The following is a 26,273-nucleotide window of genomic DNA, read 5'->3' on the forward strand; positions in this document are numbered from 1 at the left end:
AGTAAAGAACTGATAAGGACTTCAGTAGCTGTTTACAAGTTTATACAAGCTATTGAAATCTATAGAGTGTATGAAACGTATAGGATTCACTAGAATTGTATTTATTAAGGTATGTTTTGCACTTACTCTAAAAATTCAGTTATATTTCCATGTTGATTTTCAGCTTCTGATGCCTGTCTGGGTTCTCCACAGTTGCCATATTTTTTTATAGAGGAATTTAATCAATTTCTGTACTTTCATATTATTTAAATATTAACACACCTATACAGGTCATACCATCTTAGTTATAGTTTTAATTCAATACATTGAATTTCTAATGACCTATTGAAGCACTCATTTTATATCACCTCTCTGCATTTCCCTGACAAAACAATGGCTGATAATGGAGTTAAAAGCTTTTCTGCATTTTTCCCAAGAACTCACATCAGCCCCCCGCCCGCTGGAAGCGGTGCTCGGGAATTGTTGGGACCCGTTTAGTGTTGCTGCTGGAGAGGTGGAGGATCACGGTGACAGGGGATCGCGGCGAACCCCCCGCCTTGTGCAACACATCTTCTATTCTGCGGTAAAGATGGCGGCGTCAGAGGGGGCGCGTAGCGGCCGGACAACGGCAAAACGATTCTGAAAAGATCCAGATTTGACCTAATCTCGCTCGTCGGTTACCGTCAATATCCGCTCGGATACCATCTGGATCACCGGAATAGAGACAATCGCTGTCACACGGCGGGGTTGCGATTTTATTGTTAAAGGCAGGGTGGGTGGGTTTCACTGATAGCTGCTAACGTTAGCTAACGGGATAGCCAGGCGAGCTAATACGGGCTAGTTAACGTTAGCTCGGTTAAGAAGAGCGGGGAGGGGATTGAGGAAGACTATTCGGGCCAGGCCGCTCCAGCTTGGGGGAATGTGAGCCAGAGGTGTGCTGGGGGTTTGCTCGCTTCGTCCCAAACGTCCTTACGCCAAACTACCGGGATGGGACAGCAGGTAGGCCGTGTCGGTGAGGGCACATCGACCGGACTCCAGCCACCACAGCCCCACACGTCCCAACCGCACCAAGGGAAGGGGAATCGGGGGAGCGGCGCCGGGAGGAGACCCCGAGAACCCGGCAGCAGCACCGGGACACCGCCAGGCAGGGCTGCTGCAGTCAACGTGCCCGACCCAGGGATCAATATATTCACGCAGCATTCAGGTACGGAGAGAACCACATTAATGAAAGGGGTGTGGGTGGCGACGGAGGAGTCCGTTTTTACTTTGATATTTGTTTGCTGCTGATTAGCGTTTGCTAGCAGAGTCCATGCTAGTTTGACAACGACGCGTTAGCGGAAATAGCCATGCCAACCAACCTTAGCTTTCCATGTCTCATCCATTTTACTGTGTGTCAATTTGTCCATTGTCCATGTATACAGACAGGTGGCCGTTTATTCAGAAGGTGGACAAAAAGTTTGTTCAAATTTGACACCGAAATAGCATTGTGTTGGAGCATAATGGGTTGCATGTGACCTAATGTTCCTCAAAAGAGAGGAAGAATCTAACGTTGCTGAGCTCAGCCTTGGGATCATGACCGGGGGTTAGCTAGTTATGTTTCCCTCTAAAGCCCCTCTGTGTCGCTTTGGTAAACAGTGATTCTTGCCTGCGGAGGTTGAGTAGCAATTCCACCCCATTAACTCACTATAGCAGCCACCACAGGCTCACATTACAATAGCTAGTGGTTTTCACATGCTCACTTACATCCTCTGTCTGATAAGGTCTACTGTTACAACACTCAGCAAGCTGACTGCACAGTTTGCTCCTGTGGGAAATCTGTGTGAATTATTTAAGTCACCTTCTGTCATTATAAGATTACGCTCATGCAAACATCAAAGTTTAAAGCTGCTGTTATGTGATTATTTTTTAATACCTTTGATGTATGTCTTCTCACACGATCAGGGGATTTGTTAGGTAACTCGTGTATTAAAGAAATAACGTGAGTTAACAGTCGTATATTAAAAGGTGTGGCAGTGCCTCCCATCACCCACGTTCCTGCCTCAGAGCAATTGCAAGGCACTGATACTGTTATCTGGCTCTGTGAGTCATGGAGAAATAGCTCAGCAGTAACCCCTCTGTGCCCTAGATGGCCTGCCTCCTTCCTCCCAGCCTTCTCCCCTTCGGCAGCCTGTCTCAGTGGCTGATCTGGGCTTATAGATAATGGGGATGAGAGGATGTCTACTAGGCGATGTGCATAACATCATCATAAGCACCGTAAGGCAGCTTTACCCTTATTTTTCCCTCTGTGTTTTTGTTACATCCTATGCTTGACTTGATTGTACACTGTGGGTGTAAACTTGATGAGATGCTTGATGTCTGTCCACCTGCAGTTGCCTTTGTTTTTCACTACCATGTCTCCCCCAGGGGATGATCACTTCACATGTGCTGCGTAGATGTAAAACTGCTGGCGTAAGTTTCTTAGTTTCCGCTGATGTCCCAGACCTAACTTCCTCATGCTGCTGCAGTGAGCAAGGACACACAGAAGGTGCAAGCTTTTGGGAATGGAACACATTTTCAGTTCCTGGCTGGCACATCTCAAAAGTAACTCCAACTAGAAGTACATAGACAGACAGACGTACTAAGTGCAGCACCACTGTGTCTGCACTGTTCTGTTCTCTCCGATGTCGGGGCAGGAGTGGCCTTTTTATAGCAGCCAGGATGCAGTCACATAGCCATTCTGCAGCGAGACTGCTACTCTTCAAAGCACACAATAATAGAACAAAGACTGTTAAGTGAGGAAGCTTGGGACTGAGCACTCAGTCTTTCACTGACTATCAAAGTGCCTTTTTTCTGGCAGTCTATTTATGTGATAATGATGCAGCATTATCGTACACATCTTTGTGGGTGAAGTTTGGACTTGTTCTTTGAAGGAGGCTATTTTGATAGTTGCAAAGTCAGTGTTCATTAGGGCTTAAAATGTATTTTTGTCATTTGCCAATCAGTTATTTTTCTACAATCTGCTTTATTATTTAGTTTGGAAACTGTCAATAAATCAGAAATCCTCTCATGTTACAATCCCAAATTGATGTGTTGCAGTTTAGTATGACCACAAGCTGAAAAGCCAGTGTGTAGCTTTAATATACTGTATGATGTATAATAACAAAATGTTTAAGCAGCTGCTTTATTGTTAATCATGTATATGTAGTCATTTGTGAGATAAATGACTAGATAGAATCAACACATTTTCTGTTAATTGATTCATGTGTTCCACAATAATGTTGATTGGATTGATGAGGTGACTAGATTTGATTCCTGTTGATTTGACACTGACTTTGTGTGGTCAGGTCTTGTCAAGAGGAAGTTAAGATAAGTTAAACCTTATTGATCCCATGCAGGGAAACGGAACTGAAGTTCCGCAACAGCAAAAGGAAGTACAAGAACAGATGCATCATAGAGCTGTGACTCAGTCAGTGGGATTAGGTGTTGGTTCGACAGCAGTTCTAATTCAATGTGTGTTTCAGTATCTAATAGCTTTGGTGTTTTCATAAGCTGAATGGCTATAGAGTCTTTCCCCCTGAAAGATATCAGAGATCATCATGTTGAAATGGTTTTATTAATCCAGCTTCATAACCACTTTATAACAGACTAGCATACTTCTGAGGCTAAGTGATGCCTTCTTGGTGTGTAATTGAAAGGTGCCAGTCTATGAAGAATGCATTTTTCTCCTCTGAAGGCATGGCTGTGTGTCGCTGCCTGTCTTTCCATTGAGTATCAGTGGGTATCGTATGTGCACATGCTTCTACTAGAGTTTCTGTCAGTATGCTTGAAACCACTGAGTCATTTTAGGGGGACAAACAAGAGGCTGGAGGCCATTGGTGTAAATTGGCTGTTAATATGCCTGACCCAGTGGCCTCTACCTCCCCTTTCCTTTCATGTCTCTTTCCTCAGTAGTAGTGGATTTTCCAAAACCTGTAGATTCCAGCTTTGAGCTGCCGTTCTCTTTCCCAAATCCTCACTTTAGACAAGGTAGGTTGACTCCTGTCCCCTGCTCAGGCATGCAGCACTTCTCCTCAGCTTATCACAAATTTAGTGTCCCTGTCTCCCTACAAGCCAATGTTTGCACCTCGAGACAGACAGGCCAGCGTGAAAACACTGAGCTAAACAAGGACAGACAGGGAGCAGATGGCCTCTGTGCTAATTCAAAGGGAGACAGCCACCTCTGTGAGTATTGGTCGAAGTGCAATATTGGTGAATCAGTGACTACAACTTATTGATGGATCTACCCCTTTGGCCATGTCGGGAGTGCAGACATCTCCATCTCTTTGGTGGGTTCATTTGACACACACACTGCAGAGGAGAGAGTCCTTTTGAATTGACATAGAGGGTGAATCTGTGAGAAATTGGCTTCGTGAATGAAGACATTGCAAGGTTGTACTACAGTTGATTGCTTCTCAGTCACATCGTCTATTCTGCCTTTCTTAGTAGAAACTGATGTCTCGCTTGTGGAAAATCAAGGTGGGTCAGCCTGATTGGTGTGTTGACTGTGTAAAGAACCTGTAATGGTACTTCTGAAGGTTTCTTTTTATAAAATCAACAAAGTGATAGGCTAATCTATTTTTACACTAAACAGATCATAGAAATTGGGGCAGATGAGTGGATTTGAATTTTTTTTGGCAGCGCTGCTGATAGTGAGTGTAGAGCCAGCTGTACCTAAAGTGCAGTACTGTTAAAGCTGCCAAGAGGAGAAGAGAGATGCCTGGATCCAGGATCCAAGGGCCTAAGCTGATTTGCATCACGGGTGAAATTAGATTAGAAACAAATCCACTTTTCTGTGGAGTCTATGTGCTAAAACCCCAACAACCAGGATAAGTCACACAGCAGCCACCGCAATATCAAGGGAAAATCAAGTTTCAGATGCTTTGGCGGGTATGGGTGAGATTTTAATAGGCTTTAGAAGACAATATCCTGGAGTAGAGATGATTTGTTGATTTAAAAAAAAAAAACTAGCTAGTCAGTCCTTGTGACTACCATTAACCACTAGGAGGAGCCATGGCCACACCTCCTCTGGGTGAAACTGCCTGGAAATTGGGGCAAAACTGATGAGTCTGGCTGATTGTCTCAGAGCTGGGAATGAGTGTGATTAGATGGCTGCGTTTGTAGAAGCAAGGAGTGTTTCTGTTCACATAATTTTTATATAATCAAACATGGTTTATGTCAGAAGACTGCATGTACAATTGTGCACTCTGTAATGGTTGTTAAATAATGTATGTCTCTCTGTGCCTTCGTCCTTATCCCTGTACTACAACTGACTGCCAAGCCTCTCTATCCCCCAGCCTGAGCCTCTGCTATTAGTCCCTGCCTGTCTAGAACCCATGTCTCACAATTCAGCAATTCAGAGATTTATGTCATTTTCTTGTAATCATAATTTAAGACAACGATCAAATACTTTGTGGAGTTTTTAAAAAGTACGACAGAGGTGAATTTTTCTGTTTTGTGCCCTGAGTTTTGTGTCGTTGTGGCTGCGTGCTTCTGTGCCGAAAGTTGTAGCTTTGAGCCTTTGCATCTGCTACCAGTCAACCTTCTGTATTTCCCAAAACCACAGTCCTAGTTTTTATATCCTGGCCTCGGCTCTCTGCAGCTTATATCATTAAAGAATGAGGATTAATCAGAACAGTGAGCGATTGGCTGTGCAGATGGTGAAACCATCCCTTGCATCTGTCAGCTCAAAAACACCAAATGTTTTCAGCTTTGTGGAGCGGTCTAGCCAAATTGTTTTTTAGTGGCTCATTGTTAAATCGCAGTTTTCACTCTTAAGCTGCAATGGTGCAGCAGGGGGAAAAAAAAATTAGATATTGGGTACGAAAGGGGGACAGTCCCTGTGCCAAGCCTGTTAAGCATTGATTCACTTCCAGGATCGGTCCTCTGTTGCCGGCATTATCACTGCTGCTTATCTTGTGGGTTGCAGGCTGGAGACTTGGCTGGAAATGCACACATGCACACACTTACTCTAAACACCCACGCATGCATGCTCATGCATACACGCATTCTCACTCACGCTGTCTCTCTTTCTGTCCGTCCTTGTCGCTGAAGTTGCAGTGTGCTGCAGCTCTCTGAGGATTATTCAGCACATCCTACTCCTTCAGTGTAATCGCCCCCCCCCCCAGTTGACCAGGAAACCTTAATCTGTGCACCCTGTGGCACTGCTGTCGTCAAGTATCCCATTTGATGTGTGTGAATCTTCTGAGAAGAGACAGTTAAAAATTCTTCATTTTTACATGACTTTTAGTGCTTGATGAAGGATTTCAGGTCACTCTTCAGCCTCCGTTAAACCCCACTGTCATGTTGTGTGTTATCATTACATGAAGTAAATAATGCAGTAAATCCTGATTCCTGATCTAAGATGAGTAGATAAACCATACAAGTGAGGAATGGCATGACACATACATTGAATGTTGATGCTCCACTGAGCTGGTTTTGCAGCCAGAGGCATCTCAGCTATCTGACTAGCAGCGGAAGTATCGGGCTCCAGTCGGTTCATTAAACTGAGTCATTGTAAAGCAGCTTAAATGTACATCCTCGCTCATCTTAACCATGCCACACACAGATTAGCTGTTCCGACATCAAGATTAGCCCTGGGATTCTTGTGTAAACCCTCACTGCACAGGAAGAAGAAAAGCAAGCAGGAGGCTGAGATGAACACACCTCTTTATCTGTGGGGAGTCGGCAACATAAACACACACCTCAGTCAGACACTTTACATCATCCACATGTATTGCATGATGCCTTGGACAAGAGCAGACAGATCTGCAGTGCTCTGACTTCTACTGTAGTCATGTCAGCTTAAAATTTCCATTCATTTCCATTCTTTTGGATTTGGGGATTGAACAAGCCTGAAGTAGAATTACTTGTTAATGATCCAGAGCTGTGTTTGTGCTTTTTTAATGTTACATCACAAGGACTGAATGATATTTTTAAGCACAGACACCCTGTATTCTGCACCAAACAGGTCAGAGGTTAACTTTCTATTGTGTGTGTAGATCAAAATACAAGTAGCCTATTTAAATATACAATTAGCCATAGCTTGTCAGTGTGTATTTGTCCACCACTCTAGTGTGGATGAGGAGTTTGTTTCAAGTCATCATATGCCATTCATCCTCTCTGCTGTCACATAAAGGAGCACTTAGCTTTGTTTCCAGCACACCTAAAGGGAAGCACTTAGAGCCCATTATTAACTCATAACAAGCCCTGAGAGGGGCGGCCAGGGCAGGGTGAGCCGTGGGTTAGGGTTCCATTCTTCTCGACTCCACGATGATCCACTGGCCCTTAGGCTCAGACTGGTGTTTGTTCACTCCCTAATTGGCGTATTTCCATGTACAAAGCTGACATGATGGCTGTATAGACAGAGCTGAATAGGGAACATTTACAGGCGTTCCTGGCAGTGGCCTGTGTGTGAGTGTGTAACTACTTAGAGAGGTTTGCAACACCAGGATGTGTCAAAGGTCGGGGGATCTGATAGTGGAAGACAGATATGAATCTGCCGGTGTGGACATGTAGGAACTGTGGGCACTATGGGTATTTGTATATGTGTATGTGGTTATTAAGTATATGCTGCATATACACTGGTTCCACCACTGATGAACTCGGGTGTATCAGACTGTTATCTGCAGTGTTTTCACACATAGTCCTCATGAACAAGGCAGTATCTTTCTGAGCCAGAACAGACACACACACACACACACACACACACACTTGTGATGTGGCATTAATGAGGCTATTGTCCTTTGTCCAGTCCTCATGAACAACAACTGACTCTCCTCTAGAGCAATGGATTTTGTGTGCACGGCCTGTCGAACTGTACATGGATTGCTCATAAATCCGTCTTTAGAAACTAACACGTTGACTTAAATACAGCTCAAATGATATTTTTTCCCCTGTGTTGATTAATCTTAATCGAAAAATCCATTAAACATTTACAAAAAAAAATGCCTCTGCCAAATTGGGACAATTAAGAGGATTAATCAGATTTTATTTCCAATAATGATTTTGGCCTCCAAAGATTATGAAAACTAATTTAATTGAGGTAACACTATTATTGTCCTAAATTGCATCTCACCATTACGCTCTCGTTTTATCTTGTGTTATAAATCCAGCTCACCCCTTTCTGTCATGGTGGTGTGCTTTTGTCCCTCCGTGAAAGCCCAAACTCACTCTCAGCCAGGTTGTGGCATGTTTAGCTCAACGCAGTGCGGTCAGATGAGCCTTCGTTTGCGAAAACATGGTCAAACCAGCCGCCGCTTCTGTTTATATGCACATCAATCTGTGCTGTCATGGTACCGGTGCTTGGAGCAGCCAAAAAGGATGAGAGCCAATGACATTATAATACACATCAGTCTCTGAGTGATTGTCTTAAATAATTGTGATCTTAACATTGACCAAATAGGGCGTGTTTGTTTGATTGACAGGCATCTCAGCCCTCCATACTATACAGTGCTGTAACACCGGTGCAAGCTCTGTTACTTTGCAACTACTGGTTGTATCCTGTATACTGCGCTTAGTTCACACATCATTTTGCCTGGTTGAATACCCTGTAGGACTGTGACTAATCATTATTATCATTGCAGATTAATTTGTCCATATTTTCCTTTGTTTTTTTGTGTTTGCCTCTCTTGTTTAGTCTACAACACATCAGAAAACAGTGAAAATTGGCCACTACAATAGGCTTCAGCACTAGGTGACATCTTTAAATGTCTTGTTTTGAGTCTAAAACTCAAAGCTGTTCAGTTTACAAAGATATAAAACAGAGAAAAGCAGAAAATTTGCGAACCTGGAACCATCATTTAATCCATCATCTTTTGCTATCCATACATAGAAACTGATTATTTTTCTTTTGATTGACCAATCGCTTAATTGTTGTAGGTGCAACACACACTCTGTTTCTCTGTATCAGAATTTTACTACTGTCTGCACAATACTTGCGTCACCACAGGAAGAGGGATTTTTTTGAGGAGTGTTTCCTTATCCAAAGGTAAGGAAGAGTTAGAGGGTGTCTTATGCTGGACAGATTATGAAGGCATCAGACGTAGAGTCATTTGAGCCTGTATTAGTAAACCTGACTTGACTTGAGTCCTCGCCTTTCCTTAACTTTGAAATTTCTGGCAGTAACTGATAACGTCTTAAAACGTTCCCTCAAATCTCCATTGGCAATACCGCAAACGCTACGTTCAGGTTTTTGTGTTTATGAGCTAGTTCAAACAAAAAATAGATCTGTTACAACAGGATTTATCAGTGAGGCTCACTGTGATCCTCTGTGATTATCAGGAGACTAATAAATGCCTGTACTAGATTACAACATACAGTAGATCACTGGAAACCAGTCTCTCAAGCTCCAGTCTACCTTTTTTTTTTTTTTTAGATATCTATGACTCTCCTGTGTTCTTCCCCCTCTCTGTCTCTGAGTCTGCCACAGGATCTGATCTGTCCTGTCCTGTAGGTTTATGCAATGTCTTGTGTGCGTGGGTCTCATCCGCAGCATTGTCTCAGCTTTTTGTTCGGGCTTCCTACAGGCCACCGGCCATCTATCTTCACACCACCGCCACTATGAGCTCTGCAGAGTTATTTTTGGATGTCATGCTGTTATGTTTTGTTCTCCAGCAGCTAAAAATACACCCTTACCTCGCTGGTCATGGGTTTCAGATACGATCTGTATTGTTTTTGATTCGGGTGTGGAAGTGATGTTATTGTGTTGCTTAATAACTCTGGCACAAGGTGGTGGGTTGGTGAAGTGAAAGCTTTATAGAGACACATGGAGGCACAAACTCTCATACAAACAGCTGCAGGGGAAGCTGCAGGGTGGCAGGGTTGTGGGACAGCCAAGGAGTTAGTCTCACCATTGGTGTGTGTCTACATGTGTGTGTGTGCGTGTGTGCATGCTTGCCTTAGCTCCAGGGTCACCTCTGTCCCAGCTGTCTTAGGGGGTGCAGGCTTGACGTTCCCCTCAGATTTGCAAATACCCTCTCTGCTCCGCTCGACACAAAGCCGTAGTTTTCTTCAGAACGCACATGTGCTACACTTCACAGCACACACACACACTGAGGCACCCGGACGGGCACACGACATACCCCACGCAGACCAACTGCTCCCTCAATCAAACGCTTCAGCACATGAGGTTTGAGCTCGGACAAGTGGAACAGCATCTTGCTCTTTGTCTGGCATAAAAAGGATTTAGAAGCAATTTAAGACATACGATCAACTGAATGAAACTGGATCATGCTATGAAAACAATTTGATGTAATTAGGTTCCTTAATTTGCCTCGGAATACCTGACGATGTGATTGCGTTTCTTTTCGTGTCTTACTCTTTGTCTGGGATGACTGGAATTGAGATTCCCCAAATCTGACAAATGTGAATGGCATAATATCTCCATTTCATTAAAAACATTCCTGAGAAGGCTGATGTGATATGTAGCTGTGTAAGAGGAACAGCTCTGACAGTTGGCCCAGCCTGGCTGCAGCAGTTGCAGTCATGCACATTTACACACATTTCATCTCACACACACGCACAGAAGAAAAGTGTGGGTCAATAGGACCCCCACCCCCAAGGGGAAAAAGACCAGCCATCTGCTGTTGGCCACAGCGCTGGTGCAGGCCTCACGCACTCCACACATATACACACACACATGCACACACATCACATTCAGCTCAACTTTCCTCCATACCATACACCCTGCCCTACCCCCCAACCTCTGTATATACATGCCCCCCCCATTTACCACACGCCTTTCTTGCTCCCTCTCTGTGCCACGTCTTGCCATCCCTTACAGTGCATTAAACCACAGAGAACATCAGTCATGGATGTCTGCGCTCTCCAGATGGACCTTGGAAATCTTGACTGCCTTAGGCCACATCAAAGCTAGCAGGGAGTTCCCAGCAGGAGGCTGCTAGTCACTACTGTAACTGCAGAAGTTTAGGTGGTTTGATTCAAGGACGGCGTGGGTAAATACTTTGTCTGGGGGGTCTCCATCTCCCTCTGATTGCTTCGCATAACATTGTTACTCCCACAGTGAAGGAGATGATTTAGAGAAGTAACTCGTGCTCCTTAGCCTTTTTTTTTTTGTTTTTTGTTGCCAGGAGAATGAACACTTGTGCTTTTCAGTCTCCGTCGTCCGAGTCCACATAGACACATTCAAGCTTTAAAACAACTGTTTAGAGTCAGCGCAGCGGATCGAGAAAACCACAGTGTTTCTTTGGATAGCTGACCAGACCAGGGCAGAAGATGTACTGGGAACTGTGGCTGAGCCAGGTCACGGCTAGTGCGGCGCTGCAGTGCATGCTGGTCCAGAACAAAGGTGGGGAAGCCTGTGTGTAGGTGTGGACAGACTAGACAGTATAGAGCTAAATTATTTGGCAAAAAAGATATGTAGTGTTGATTTGAACATTGCTCTCTGTTCAAATCTCCCTGCTCTCATCCGCATGCATGGCATGAGTCTGCCACGTGGTGTAGACTAACAATAGCAAATGCTGAATTATTTGATAAATTTCTGCCAACTCTGCAAGATTAGAGCAACGACCCACAGTTTCATTCAATGTTATTGAATTTGCATGGTCCAGTTGAAGTGTTTAATGTGGTTTAATCGTGAGTGTCTCAGATGCATAGAGTGAAATGCCTCCATCATTCTCAATGACTTAATCATTATAATCATGATGATAAAAAAAAGCTGTCTGGCATCCAACGTTTATCAAGTTCGTGCTCTCAGTTCTCAAATTAAAAACCAAATCTTAAAGAAGTGCTGACGTGTGAGCTGCGTGTGATTGTTCACACATTAGCCGACCTTCAGAGCGTTTGTGGTTTTACACCAGTTTCCTTTTTGTGTGATAGCGTGGCATTGTTCACGTATTTGTTCGTTTGGTTGGCTGTTCTATTACTTGACCAAGGACATATACATATCCGCGTTGTGTCACGAGAGTCTTCTTTGCCACTTTCACCAGAACCCGACCTTGTTGGCAATAATGAAACCTGTGTTAAGTATTACATTCAATGTTTTACTGCCAACTGTAATTGCAACCACAGAATCAGCCCATGGTGGTACAGGATGAAACGACGATATGACAAGTTGTGTATTGGTGTTTGTTGTTGAAAGCTGAAAGAGGGAGTAAATTGTCAGGTCTGACAGTGGACAGGATACAGTACAACTGCTGCAGGATGAAGAAACTGTTATGAATCAACTCATTTCCTCGTTTAACTTTTGCCTGGATGTGTTGTTGGTAGCTTATCCTCATGGCACATGTTGAAAAGTGGAAGTTAACCTTTAGCTGTCCTCATAAGTGCATAAGTGAAATACAAATCAGTGTACTGGATTCAAGACCACAGCATGAAGACAGTTTGAGCTAATGTAGTTCACTGCCAAACCACCTGGCTGTGTGTACACAAGTCACATATTTTTTTTTTTTAGACATACATTCAATTGTGTGTACATTGTAAGAACATGAAAATAAATGTAACCTCCAAATCTGTCATTTCTTTCGGTAATTGGAGTTAGCCATGCGCATCTGCGAAGGACATTGTTCGGTTAAAGTTTGAGCTGCTGCTTTCACCTTATTTCCAAGCAAGAAAATCAATGCTATGTAAGGGCCTTTCTGTTTAAAACTCGCCTGTCCATTGCAGTGCTTGTTCTCCATTCTCCGTCCCTCTATTTCGCCACCCTCCTCTCCGACTCACCCAGCAGCTGTCCAGACATGCAGCGACATCGGCAGCAGCTGTTGAGCGTAGTACGTGTTAGCTATGCATGTACTAGTCGATCATTGTGTGTCTGTGGGTGTGTGTACTGTAGCTATGGTAATCACTGCATCCCATGTAGGGAGGGAGTCTCACCTATCCCAGCCGTGTAGCTCCTCCCTCTTGGTCTCTGTATATACACACATACAGAAACAGTCCCACCTCAGATCTTACCTGGTTTGGGCGAGACACGGCAGGCCTCTGTGTGTAGCCAGTGATAACAGTAGTCTTCAGAGAGTGGACTGGGTAAAGTAATGCCTTTGAGGTGCCTGCAGGCAAGCAGCAGTTTCGAGGAAGAGTGGGCGGCTCTGAGCGGCCATCATCTCCACACAGGGTTCAGGCAGAGCAAACTGCCTGGGCAGACAGGTAGACCATCTGCAAACTGGACTTTTGGGATTATGGAGAATTCAATCTGTAATATTTGGTTAGAGGACATCAGTTTTATCTCTCTGCTATCCTGCTACTTAATTACCTTTTGCCTCAAGACAGTATTGGAATTGGACAGCTTTTAGTAACAGCTGAGCAATTATTAGACACAGAACAACTCACTGTAACGGCTTTCAGTGTGTTTTACACTGCACATTTTTTCTATCTGCGATTCTGGCTATGATGTATTTTTTTCCACTGTTGTTCGCCTGTACAAGTGATGTGGCATTCTCAGTCACACTTTGTTTTCTCATCTCATTGTTTTTCCTCTCTCTCCCTGACCCTTGCCCTTCGTCTTCCTCCAGAAGCTCTCCACCGGCCGTTCGGCCTGGATTCGGCTGCACTGACGGAGGCGGTGCGCTGGAGCTCCAAGGAGAACCTGCTGGGGGCGGCCGAGAGCGATCCTAACCTCTTCGTTGCACTTTATGACTTTGTCGCTAGCGGAGACAACACGCTCAGCATCACTAAAGGTCAGTAATGGCACGGCACTGATTTTGTTCCTCTGACTCACTGTATATTAATTGCAACAACTGATTATGTTTGCCTTGTTAATGGGGCGAGCTCAACAGCTATTGTGTGTGCTAAACCAAGCAGTTAAACCATACTGGCTCACAATAGCATCACTGAATCTTTGGCAAGTCGGACTCCATAGTTTGTCATATTGTCAAAAGAATATCATCAGTGCAAATATATCGTTATATAACTTCCAGGCCGTATTTGTTTAAATCCTCATGACTCGCAAAGGATATTTCGTCATGTTAAGTGCTGAAACTTGAAAGACTTGCCCTCTGGTACACTCTGTCCATGCATCATCACTGAAGCTTGTTACTTAGTTACGTGATGTTGCTCCGCTCTCAGCCACGCCTCTCCTAAACAACACCATTGACGTTTGTTGCAACAGAACAGATCAATTACCTTACATGTAGCAAAGAGTCATCAGTAAAATGCTTGAGGCAGCGCCAGTGATTGGCAGGTCAGCAACTCCTAGAAAGAATGTTTTGTGAGTAAAAGTGTAGTTATGCCAGAGGAATGTGGTGTAACAAAAGAGCTCAAACAACCGCTACTGTTGTGACATCAGCAGGTATCTGGCCCAACCTATAGCTTTCTTTGTCACCCACCCACTCATCCCACATCTCTCTTTCACACTATACTTTAATTCTTTTACGCCACCTGTGAGCCATATGTTGTAATCCACTAGTTCAGAGGTTGAAAAATAGTGTCAGAGCTTGTAGCAAGCTTGAATTATCTGAAATTTGTGCAGACAGCATGGCTAAAATACCATTGATGCTTATACTGTGTCTTCATTTTTTTTTACTGTTTTCTTATGTCTTACTCCTCTCTCCATTACGCACACTCTGTCTTTCAGTCCAAACCTCCTCTCTCCCAACCAGCAGCAGTTAACCGGTCAACCGGTTCTCCCCTGAGTAATGAGCTGAAAATATCCTCATAATATTATCCAGAGGCAGTCAGGCTTGTGTCCCAAACCTGATCTAAAGCATTAAACGTGGCAGAGTGTGTTAATTATCCATCGTTTTAGGACTTCCACAGCAACTGCCTGGGATGGAAATGATGTTTAGACCCTGACTCATGGAGTGAATCTGAGATTCCTGCCCACATGCTTGCAAGCACATGTGCACTCCCAGACTCCGCTGCACTTTTCCTATCTGTGCCACTCTTCCCTCTGTGACATGGAAACACCTCAGCCTCTAATGCTGCGTTAACATGGAATTCGTTCAGCTGTAATAATAACAGGTGGATGAGCACAGTGGGCAGAGGCTGATCGCAAAGAGGGGCTCAGCAGGCCCCTGTCTGGGACTAAGCATTGCCTCCTCCGTGTGCCAGGCTAAACCAAGCTAGGCCAGACCAGAGCCCTGCTTCAGGCGTGCATTGCTCCCAGTGCGAGGCAGGGAGGCAGTCAGTGTTTCCACTCACACAAAACTTACAGACACAGAGGACAGACACAGAGGAGACTGATGGATTGGTGGGCTGGATGTGGATAACCATCTCTGTTTAATGTAGTTCTGTGGATTGCTACCATAGAGTGTGCCATTTTAAGAGCTAGACCTGCAGCTCTGGTTAGGGGTTATACGTTGATGGGCCATGGTTGTCTAATTGAGTAGACTTACTGTAGTTAAATGTCTGCTATTCCTCACAGTTATGCGACCGAGTCATGATAGCCTAAAGCCGCGCTCAGATCGACTCTAGCCCTGCGTGAAAAACCGCAGTCACCTCATTAATTTGAATGAGGCCGGCCCGTCGGTGCAATTTGCCAAAAAACACAGGGTCATCCGGCAAAAAAATTTTTAGTCTGGCTCAACTTTTGCTGCAGCGCGACGTCATTCGGCATGGTGCTGCTGTGACCAGCCAAATACATGCAAGCGCACATTCCTGGTGGATAACTTTGAACAGCGCATTTCTGTTCATTACTGTTTAACCTCCCGCCAAAAGATCAAATATTTGCCACTGTGATAACTTTCCAGAGTTGGGAAACCCACTCTGTGAGTATTATAAGCCGCTGTGCACTGTTATGGCATCTGATAAGCCTTTAAACGCATTAATCTGTTACTCCACCTGGATCAAATTTAATTGTCTCGCCAGTTACCTGAAGCAACACGCCCACACCAACGCCACTGTTTTAACGCAGGGCTTTTTTTTTAGTCTGAACGCCCACTGAAGGATAACATACCATGTAGTCAGACAGGAAGAAAAAGCAGTGTAGAAAATGTGTGGTGGAAGTGCAGCGGTAGGTGGACTTATACTGCCATCTCCCTCCCCGGGCTGGCTGAGCGTCACTGCCCTCTTGCTTCTCTTTCATCTTCCCCTCTTCTCTTTCTCCAGTCCTCCATCAGACTAGCAGGACAGTCCGTGGCTTCATTCAGTGTTGTTTGTTGTACTGATGGCGCCCTCCCTCCTCCAGTCTCCAGCACACTGCCGTTCTGCTCCCTCATGTCTTCCCGCACTTGCGTCAGAGACAGACAGAGACAACAGACCAAGTCGCTACACGTCTGGTTTTGCCAAGCCCTCTTATGACAGATATGCAGTTCACCCAACCCTATCATTGTTCCATAATGTTTGATGTAGTTTCAATGAGAGGCATGTCGTATCCATGACTCCTCTCTCCTGTTTGTGACCTGTTGTTAAGACATTATGACCAATGCTGTAACCTGATCAGACATTTCATCCGATGATGCGCCTCTTTAAGGAATTTGAAAGAAAGCTGAACAAATAAAATCCTTTCATCTGCGTCAGATAGTTAATCTTAAAACCGAGGCAATTTCTCTTTAAACGCATGATTAGAAAATCTTTGCTTTTAGGCTTTAGGCAAAGTGGTTCCCAAGGTTTACTCAAGTACTGATTAGCTATAGTCTCTTTTTAAAGGGCACATGAGCATCTCTTTAACCACCAGATCATGCTGCCACCGATTATGTCATCGATCAACCAAGTCTCACAAGTTGCCTCCTATGTCCAGGTGAGAAGCTGCGTGTGCTGGGCTACAACCAGAATGGAGAATGGAGTGAAGTGCGCTCAAAAAACGGCCAGGGTTGGGTGCCCTCCAACTACATCACACCAGTCAACAGTCTAGAGAAGCATAGCTGGTACCATGGGCCTGTGTCACGCAGCGCCGCAGAGTACCTGCTCTCATCCCTCATCAACGGCAGTTTCCTGGTCCGGGAAAGCGAGAGCAGCCCAGGGCAGCTGTCGATTTCTCTCCGCTATGAGGGCAGAGTCTACCACTACCGGATCAACACAGCCTCTGATGGAAAGGTAGAGTTCAGAAGAGTGAAGTAAGAGTTTGAGTAAGAGTGTGGCACTGTTGGTTGTAGTCGGTGTTAGGACATTGACTGCATTTGTTAACTCTCACTCATCCTCTCCTCTTTTGCTGTGTCCTCACCCACCTCCATGCCTCCTCCTTCCGCTCCCCGTCAGGTGTATGTGACATCCGAGAGCCGTTTTGCCACCCTGGCCGAGCTGGTCCACCACCACTCCACCGTAGCTGATGGCCTGGTCACCACCCTGCACTACCCCGCACCCAAATGTAACAAGCCCACAGTGTACGGTGTGTCACCCATCCACGACAAGTGGGAGATGGAGCGCACAGACATCACCATGAAGCACAAACTGGGAGGCGGCCAGTATGGGGAGGTGTACGTGGGAGTGTGGAAAAAGTACAACCTCACGGTGGCTGTCAAAACACTCAAGGTAAGAAGGCCCTCAGGTCATTATTTCAACTTTTTATCTGTACATGATGGGTCATGAGCAAAACTGTGGTTATAGATCACCACCTGCTGGCAGACGTTGGTGTTACATGTGGTTCTCACAGGACACTGTTTGTGCCTCACTGCTGTCTGTCAAACCCACTGATAAAACTCCTCTGTCTTTTCTTTTTGCATTTTCTGTAATGACAGGAGGACACCATGGAAGTTGAAGAATTCCTGAAAGAGGCAGCAGTCATGAAGGAGGTTAAACACCCAAACCTTGTTCAGCTACTAGGTCTGTACCACTGCAAGGATCACTGATTGTAATTTGTTGATTAACCTTTGTTTTCATTTTATGTATGAATATTTATTTCAATACATCCTGACCGTAGAGGTTGTTGTTATCTGCATTCTAACTGTTGCCCCCCCCCACAGGTGTGTGTACGCTGGAGCCTCCGTTCTACATCGTGACCGAGTACATGCCACACGGCAACCTGCTGGACTACTTGAGAGATTGTGACAAAGAGGAGGTGAATGCTGTGGTGCTGCTCTACATGGCCACACAGATCTCCTCTGCCATGGAATACCTGGAGAAGAAGAACTTCATACACAGGTAAGAGCACAGTCTAGTTTTGTTTGTCCGTGCGTTTGTCCACCTCATATATCAGAGTCGTCTAATTTCTCTCTCTTTCCCACCTCTTCCTCTCTCTCCCTCTCCTTCCCTCTCTCAGGGATCTTGCAGCGAGGAACTGCCTGGTTGGGGAGAATCATGTCGTGAAGGTTGCAGACTTTGGTCTGAGCAGGTTGATGACTGGTGACACCTACACTGCCCATGCGGGGGCCAAGTTCCCCATCAAGTGGACTGCACCAGAGAGCCTCGCATACAACACCTTCTCCATCAAGTCTGACGTCTGGGGTGAGATATAAATGTGATTACACTCATATGAAGTGTAGAATCTTCTCCCTTGTAGCTTATTTCAAATGTTCTGATGTTTGATTCATCCTTACAGCATTCGGGGTGCTGCTATGGGAAATTGCGACCTATGGCATGTCTCCATACCCTGGCATCGATCTGTCTCAGGTCTATGACCTCCTGGAGAAAGGTTACCGCATGGAACAGCCCGAGGGATGCCCACCCAAAGTCTATGAACTCATGAGAGCATGTGAGTAGTAGCTGTATTTCCTACTTATCACTTACTCACCAAGTGGGTAGACATGAAAAAGTCAGATCTTTGTCATGTCACAAATTACTGCATTCTCCTCCTGAAAACTTGCCATCCTGTTATTAGAAAACAAGTTTTTAATACCATTCATTTTAATACCATACCAATCATTTCTTATAATAAGATGCATTTTTGTCTGTCTGTCCACCAGGTTGGCAGTGGAGCCCATTAGACCGGCCTTCATTTGCAGAGATCCACCAAGCCTTCGAAACAATGTTCCATGACTCGAGCATCTCCGAAGGTACGGTAACATGCAGCTCAAAACCTGCTTTCATAAAGCTTCTAAAGTACGCTGCACTTATTAAGCTGAACAGGCTCATTCAGAGGGCTGACTTTTGTTGAATGTAGCTTAGCTGTTCAGTTTTTCTAATATATTTTTTAATCTGTTTTTGGGCATTACAGAGGTCGCAGAGGAGCTCTGTAAGACGGCCTCCTCTGGTCACTGCGGACCACTGCACTCTTTCAGTCACGACATGCCCCTGTTGCCTTCCAAATCTCGCACACTCCACAAGCACACAGAAAACAAGGAAAACATTGAGGGTGGACTCGACGGACGACCTGACCACGGCTCGCACGGTCACTCAGGTACAGCCAGACATGCCTACCTTACTACCACCGAGTCAGATGCACCACATTATGATTCTGCAGGTATGCCGGAGGACGCCGCATCACAGAGTCATCTGCAGCGCCGCCAAGCCCGCCGTCTGAAAAGAAGGGCCGTCATTTTCCTTCCCAACTGACCACTGGTGCAAGCATCAGTCTGGCATCCGGTCGATCATCCGGCGCTGTCTCAGGGCAGCTCTGCAAGCACAGCCTGACACAGTCCCTGTATGTTGGTGTAGAATTACAACTGTGTCAGCACTTGATAATATCAGGAAAAAGGATTTCATTTCCGAGGAGGTTCAAGGTTCTGTTTATTCTGCCAGGAAACTTCAGTGCTCATGTTCATGTCATCCAAGACCAATTAAAAGAAGTTAAAGATAAAAATAAAACTATGATTGAACCATAAGATATAAATACACATACAAAATAAACATGTAGTCCACAGAAATGATGGAAATCATTGTTTTGTGAGGCTCTACATTCGATAGAACCATCCTCCAAAGGTTCCCAAAGAACAAATGGTCACCGTAGACAACACCTGCCATGTTGATTGAATACTTTAAATACTTCATTCATCCTGTCTTTACTAGTTTTACTAACATTTCCTTATCCCAGAACACAGTAGGCCGTTCACAGTACGGGAAAAACATTTTAGAATATTTCAGTTTCCAAATGTGGTTTCTGCTCATCTGTCATGGGATTAAGGGGTCAGTCAGCCACAAACACTGTAAATACAATCGCACCATGAAGCCATCTACATGTTCAACCGGCCATCGTCTGACACATACAGTGTGTGTAGAACCTGTTTGTGAGGGAATGAAGATCTGGCTCATGTTCTGTCTTGTGCGGTTTGTTACGCCCACGTCCCAATCAGCACTTGGTAACACATCATGTATTCATATTTGCTAACCCTGATATTAAATTTCCATGCTATTGTCTGTTTGTCTCGTCTTGTTTAACTTATTTATTTATTTTATACTGAAAATAAAATTTTGTTTCATTTGTGTGTTTGCCTGACGTATAAAGAAGACCACCTGTCTTTGTCTTGGTCTTTCTCTTCTCACCTCTTCTGCCACTATGGCCGTTTTGTTAGCCTTTATGTTTTGGTCCACGATGCAGTCACATTAAAAAATTTTAATCCAAAAAATGTGAAAAATCGTGTGAACATGCAGAATGTTTCACAGTGTCATAAAGCACAAAAGAAAACTCACTAAGTGTCCACTTGATGACAATGAAACCACAAACTTTGAAACCAGTCAGCTTTTTTTTAACTTTATGTTCATGTCTGTGTTGTATTCATATATTTAAAAATGGTTGCTTGTATACTAAATGCTCTTGATGAATAGAGGACCATGCCGTTTAAGAAATACTGTGTAAGTGATTTATATGTGCCCTTACTCACTTCACATAGTGTTTGTAGTTATAATGGATTAGGTTTTGCAGTTTTTCCTAATTCATTGCCTGGTTTGAGAAAACTCTGCACCATTCTGCATTGATTTATAGTGCAGAGCAACTGAAAAATGCATTTCCCTCCTCAAGCAAAGTTACACAGTAACCCTCCTAGTAACAGGGCAGTTTCCGTTTGGCATGCGTTATCAGCAAGGCCTAGAAGTGAGTCACCATCGCGTCTTTTACAAGGGCAACATGTAAATCATTGAATCAGTGTGTGCATGCTCATGCCTGGCATGGCCTCAAAACGTTCCACTCCTTTTTCTGAAATGTTTTTCCCTCACTCATGAGTCTCCAAGGAGCAGCTTTAAGAGAGAGAGATCAAAACATCAAAACAGTGCACGGCTGTCTGTTACCATGAGGGACGTTAATGTATAGGCAGCATATGGAGAGAGTAAAAGACTTGAGAGCAGCATTCCTCATTACCTGTTTCTTGCCAGAACCTTTGAACAAAGATGGATGTGTTCCTGTTACACTCAGCCCAGCTTTGTTCTAGTATTTTAATCCAGTCCTCTCTTCTCTTTCTAGGCTGGGCTTCTACTTTGTTTGGAGGGGATGGCCGATCAGGCAGCTCCCCGGCTCTGCCCAGGAAACAGCAGCCACGAGATAAATCTCCCGGCAACCTTTTAGAGGATGCACAGGATATGGGCACATTTACGCGAGATCGCAAGACTGGCTTCTTTAGCTCCTTCATAAAGAAGAAATCTTCCTCCTCTTCCTCCTCACCATCCTCTCAGCTGCAACAGAACCTCCCAACGCCACCAAAGAGGAGCAGTTCTTTCCGGGAGATGGAAACGCAGCCTCACAAGAAATACGAGCCTACTGCTGATTTCAGCGCTCCTCCTCCCCTACCCCAGTCAGACAGTCTCGGTGGCTTTTCGGCCTCTCCCTCTCACTCCCATGGGGAACCCGCCCAGGGTCAGTCACGCTGCTGTGGGGCTGCTTTTGGACAGAAACCCTCTGGCGGCGGGCTTGGTTCACAGGTGACGAGTGGCAGCAGTTGGAGTGGGTTGGCTGGTTTTTTCACCCCTAGACTCATCAAAAAGACCCTGGGCCTAAGGACAGGAAAGACAACCTCTTCAGATGATGGTGGAAGTATAGCTGGGGGGCCTAAACCCTTCCCTAGGTCTAATTCTACCTCCTCCATGTCTGCTGGGTTGCCAGACCTGGAGCGCATGGCTCTGACTTTACCCAGGAACCGCAGTGCGAAACCTCCTCTCGAGAGGACTGCTTCCACAACCTCCCAGCCAGAGAATGGGGCTGCACGGGCCTCAGAAACTCTGCTGAGGAGGATGGATGAGGGGACTGCACAGATCAGGGAAAGGCCCAAAGCCAAGCTACTACCCCGGGGCACTGCTGTCGGGGTGAGGGCTCCAGGGGTTGGGGGGGAGGTGGGGGAATCAGACAGTCTGTCTCGGGTCAGGGAGGGTAGAGAGGAGGGTGGGGGAGGACTGGACAGGCAGCAAAGTTGGCCATCTCCCTCTAAGACTTCTACTTCAAGTGCTTCATCGGCTGCAGTAGGTGCACCAACTCACAACCACAAAGTTCCAGTCCTGATCTCCCCCACGTTGAAGCACAGCCCTGCTGACGTGCACCTGGTCGGGCTAGACTCTCAGGGGAACCGCTTCAAACTGCTGTCTGAGCACCAAGCAGACCGGGACAGGCCACGTCTCGTAAAACCCAAGTGTGCTCCTCCACCTCCTCCCACCCTGCGCAGCCTGCAACACTCCTACAGCGGTGACGGAGAGGAGCAGGTTGGAGGAGCACCTGTGGAAGTGAACGGAGACACATTGAAAGGTCACAGGTCAGGGCGATTGTCGGGAGGACTGACGACGGGCAGACCGTCAGTGCCGCCACCACAAGTGCCTCCTGCATCTTCCTCCTCCTCTTCCTCATCTTGCTCGGCCACCACCAACACGACTCCCACCAAAATGGCAAACGGAGCCACCACCACTGCCTCCTCCTCGCACACAGCACTGTCTGCCGGTTCCAAAGTCGCGCTTCGGCGGACCAGGCAGCAAGCGGAGAGGGTGCCCCTGGAGCGGGTCAGCCGTGAGGCCCTGCTGGAGTGTGCTGAGTGCCTGAGCAGCGCCCTCCACGCCAGCTCCGAAAGCCCCGCCAGCAGCCAGGTGCTGGACGCTGGCCACCAGCTGCTAGACTACTGCTCAGGTTACGTGGACTGCATCCCTCAGATGAGGAACAAATTTGCCTTCCGAGAGGCAGTGGGGAAGCTGGAGCTCAGCCTGCAGGAACTGAGGGCCTCGTCCTCAGGAGGCGGAGGGCTGAGCAGTGTGGGGCCCAACACTGTACTGGACAACCTGCACAGCTGTATTAAAGAGATTAGTGACGTAGTACAGAGGTAGCCACTGTGACACCAACTGTCACCTCCAACTACCCGACAGATCGCTTATATTCCCTTTTTTATGTTTCTGGTTCTATTGACAACTTTTTGGGGGACGAAATGAGACGAATCTCTAAAGTACCTCAGAGAAATCACTACAAAATGTAATCTTTTTATTGTTTACAAACAGCCATTTCATAAAATGCCAGTGTGGACACTAATTTTGCTCTGACCTGTACATATTGAGAAATGTTTATACCAACCTAAATGTGGTTTAAGTCGCACCATGAAACCTTCGGCCCCACGTCTCCACCAGACCTCGATACAGGCCTCTTTGTCAAATGAATGTCGAGTGTATCAGCTGTGTGTAACCAGCCCAGAGAGTATGTCAAACTCACTCTGCTTATCTGTCAGTCTGTCACGTACTGAGCGAGAATGGTGGTGGTTGTGCCCAGCCTTACTGAGAATACTAGACAACTGTTTTCACTGACTAAGCCCGAGCAGTGTTTCACAAATGCGTGACTCATCAGCTGAGTGTACTGTGTTTTGCTCTGTGTCAGGGGAACTGAGTGACCATAAGCCATTTTTTTTAAAGCCATTGTGTTCTAAAGGATTGAAAACAAGATCTGCATCAGGATTCAACATGACTCAAGGTTTTGGGGTCTCAATTTGACACTTTTGTGTGCAGATGTTTTTTTTTTTTTTCTTTTCATTTCATTTCATAGATTGTAACAGTATTTTTAAGTAGACGGACAAACATGATAAAGTTAAAAAAAATCTCCCCACATCTGCCCTTGTTGGTACTGGATTCAAGCCTTGTTTTTGTGGATAATCTTTAGATCATAATCAACTGTTCTGACACTCACATTCCCACGAGTCCACACAAGGTGAGACGGCTGAGAGAGACTGAAGGGATCACTTCCATCATGGAAAGCTGTATGCATTAGACAAGCGTGTAAATAAGCTCGAATGAAACATGAGGTTTACGTTTCAGTAATACCAAATACAGGCTTATCGAATCTAAAAAAAAAAAAAAAGAAAAAAGATTTACGTGAGTCTATTTTTTTTAAGCCCCAGAATACTAAAACATAATGAGTGTGGGGTGTTTATCATATGCACAGCATTTGTCTTCGCTTCAGTGACGTGACTGATGTTCTCACATTTAACACAGTGCCACAGAAGTGGGGGTAAATCCCCAGTCCCATAAAGCATTTCAATATTTATGTCCAGTTATCCTTGCACACATTTCTTCCTTGTATGGCGGAGCGTGAAAGAGTGGAGCGAGGGGAGGGAGAGCACAGGGTAGCGCATGAGGAGGCCAATTGGGACAGTATTTCTATAAGTGTCCTTCTGAGTATGGACCGTGCTGGATTCCCTGTAGCCTTGTCGTGGCCTCAGTGCCTCAAATTCTTCAATGTATGAACACTGCGAAATGCAGAGACCTACTTTACGCTAATCACACAGTACTGATCTCTCAACAAACAAACTGCAGTATGTCTTCAGCACATGAGCGATTTGTACATTATTTGGTTCAAAGGAAAAAAAAAATGCTTTTTAGAATGTCTATGTATGAACTTGAATTTTAAATTATTCCTTTTTTTTTATTAAAAGCACAGACCTATTTTGAGAGAAAAGTTATGTAAATATTTGATTTATTTCATATCCAGGAAACAAAAGATTTATGTGTGGTTACAGCAGAAAGAGCAATGTTGTGGACTGAAGAGATGTATTGCAAGACTGAGGCTCATCCACCCAGATCTGAATATCTGCTTTATGAATGTATTCTTCTTCCGTTCTGAACCCGGTCGAATGTTCATCTGCATGACTCTTTAATCTCTTAAGGTGCCATTCTTTTTTTAAAGTTATTTTAATTGTTTTATTGGCCCATACTTCTAATTTTGGTCACACTAAATAAGTCAAGCAGCTGCTCTGTTTTTTTGAGCACCAACTAAACTGTGCACAGCTCACACACAGCTCACAGATATCTTTTTCTGCTTTGGCTCACCTCTTAATGTACACTGGATAAGGCCTCAGACACATTGGGTCATTGTCACATGTTGCATACAAATACTACAAAATCCAATCAGTAGACACTGCAGGTCCACTCTCAGACTGCCTGTTAATGGCACTTGACGGATCGCCAAGGAAAAGTTTTCGTCAACTTGTTTCGTGGTGCATTTCATATCTTTTCATGTGGACTGTGTGCTGGTATAAATGTCCCATTTTTTTTTGCCAAACAGGATCTTTTGAGACAAACGGATGATTCGTGTCTGTTCACTGTGAGTTTCAAATAACACGGACAAAGAACGCCATCATCTTTTTCTCTTTTTCATGATTCTTGGTGCCTTTTTGTGAACAAATCATTAACGTACACTGCAAGAAGTCACAGATATGGTTAAGGTCCATCGTTAAAACATGAGATTACGATGAGGATATCACTACAGCATGCGCTTCTGTCATTGGGAGGTTATTGCTCAGATGCAGACTTGAAGCTGAAAGGTGCACTTTGTCTAATGACATAATGTATTTAGATACTCCGTTACGAAGGCCATTTATTAGTGGCCATTTGCACTGTTAGTGCAGCCTGGTTACGTTTCGTCTCTATCACATGACACATACGAGTCTGCTGCATTAAACCCAAGCTGCTCTGTTGTCTCATAATCTGTCCACATCAAAGGTTTGGTCTAAGAAATGTCTCTTTGTAATGCCAAGCACCAGTCTGGCCTCTTTGCCTGTTCAGTTTCTGTCTATTTGTAGTGCATCTCTGTGGAGCAGGTTTCCCTAAAAGCCTTATCAAAGAAAAACCTCTCAGAATCAAACACATTTCCAGTCCAGACTGTTTTTTTTTTTAAAGAAATAAAACATGAAGACTTTCAGTGTCAAAAATTGATTTGGTGCCAATGTTGTTTTTTCTCCTGAAATCTGATACCTGATGTGATGCTGTTTAATATTTGAACTGACCATAAATTTCTGCTCATTCACATTATCTTCTGCATTGTCTTCCTTTATGTTGCCTGCATGTATCCTGTATATGTTTTTTTTCCCCCTCCTGTCTCCCTGTTTTGGAGAACAGCTCTGGAGAACGTGTGAACACATGATCATACCAAAGGCCACTTCTTCAGTTGTACGAGTGCAATGTAAACCAACACACACACAATAATGGAATATGTGAATCTAAACAGGGATGAAAAAATGGCAGAGATGTTAACATAAACTTTTTTATTGTACAAAATATATATTTTGTGTTTGTTTTTTTTATTTAAAGCTCACGTTATATTACTGTGAAGTTTTGCTTATCAGTGTTAA

At 44.8% G+C, this 26,273-nt stretch overlaps 1 protein-coding gene across 4 annotated transcripts; it reads left to right on the forward strand.

The window, feature by feature from the left end:
- Positions 1-542: 542 nt before the first annotated feature.
- Positions 543-23,989, forward strand: abl2 (c-abl oncogene 2, non-receptor tyrosine kinase). 4 transcript variants are annotated; one of them, XM_076725970.1, is made up of 11 exons: positions 543-1,183; positions 13,461-13,625; positions 16,625-16,920; positions 17,083-17,355; positions 17,562-17,646; positions 17,787-17,964; positions 18,083-18,267; positions 18,362-18,514; positions 18,726-18,815; positions 18,977-19,159; positions 21,155-23,989. In XM_076725970.1, exons 1-11 carry the CDS (start codon positions 967-969, stop codon positions 22,987-22,989), a joined length of 3,660 nt encoding a protein of 1,219 aa, XP_076582085.1. In that variant the 5' UTR covers positions 543-966; the 3' UTR covers positions 22,990-23,989. The 4 variants fall into 4 exon arrangements, with proteins under 4 accessions (XP_076582085.1, XP_076582086.1, XP_076582087.1 ...); XM_076725971.1 differs by having other exon boundaries at positions 840-1,183; positions 13,464-13,625; positions 21,155-23,983; XM_076725972.1 differs by lacking the exon at positions 543-1,183 and adding an exon at positions 12,923-13,095 and having other exon boundaries at positions 21,155-23,983.
- The last annotated feature ends 2,284 nt before the right edge of the window (positions 23,990-26,273 follow it).

This window comes from Chaetodon auriga, chromosome 3 (assembly GCF_051107435.1).
Source record: "Chaetodon auriga isolate fChaAug3 chromosome 3, fChaAug3.hap1, whole genome shotgun sequence".
Lineage (NCBI taxonomy): Eukaryota > Metazoa > Chordata > Actinopteri > Chaetodontiformes > Chaetodontidae > Chaetodon > Chaetodon auriga.

Excerpts from the sequence above, each read along its gene's own strand:
- abl2 (XM_076725970.1), top strand. The coding sequence starts at position 967 with ATGGGACAGCAGGTAGGCCGTGTCGGTGAGGGCACATCGACCGGACTC. Across the intron at positions 17,647-17,786 it reads AAACCTTGTTCAGCTACTAG|GTGTGTGTACGCTGGAGCCT; the intron begins GTCTGTACCACT and ends CCCCCCCCACAG. Across the intron at positions 18,816-18,976 it reads TGACTCGAGCATCTCCGAAG|AGGTCGCAGAGGAGCTCTGT; the intron begins GTACGGTAACAT and ends TGGGCATTACAG.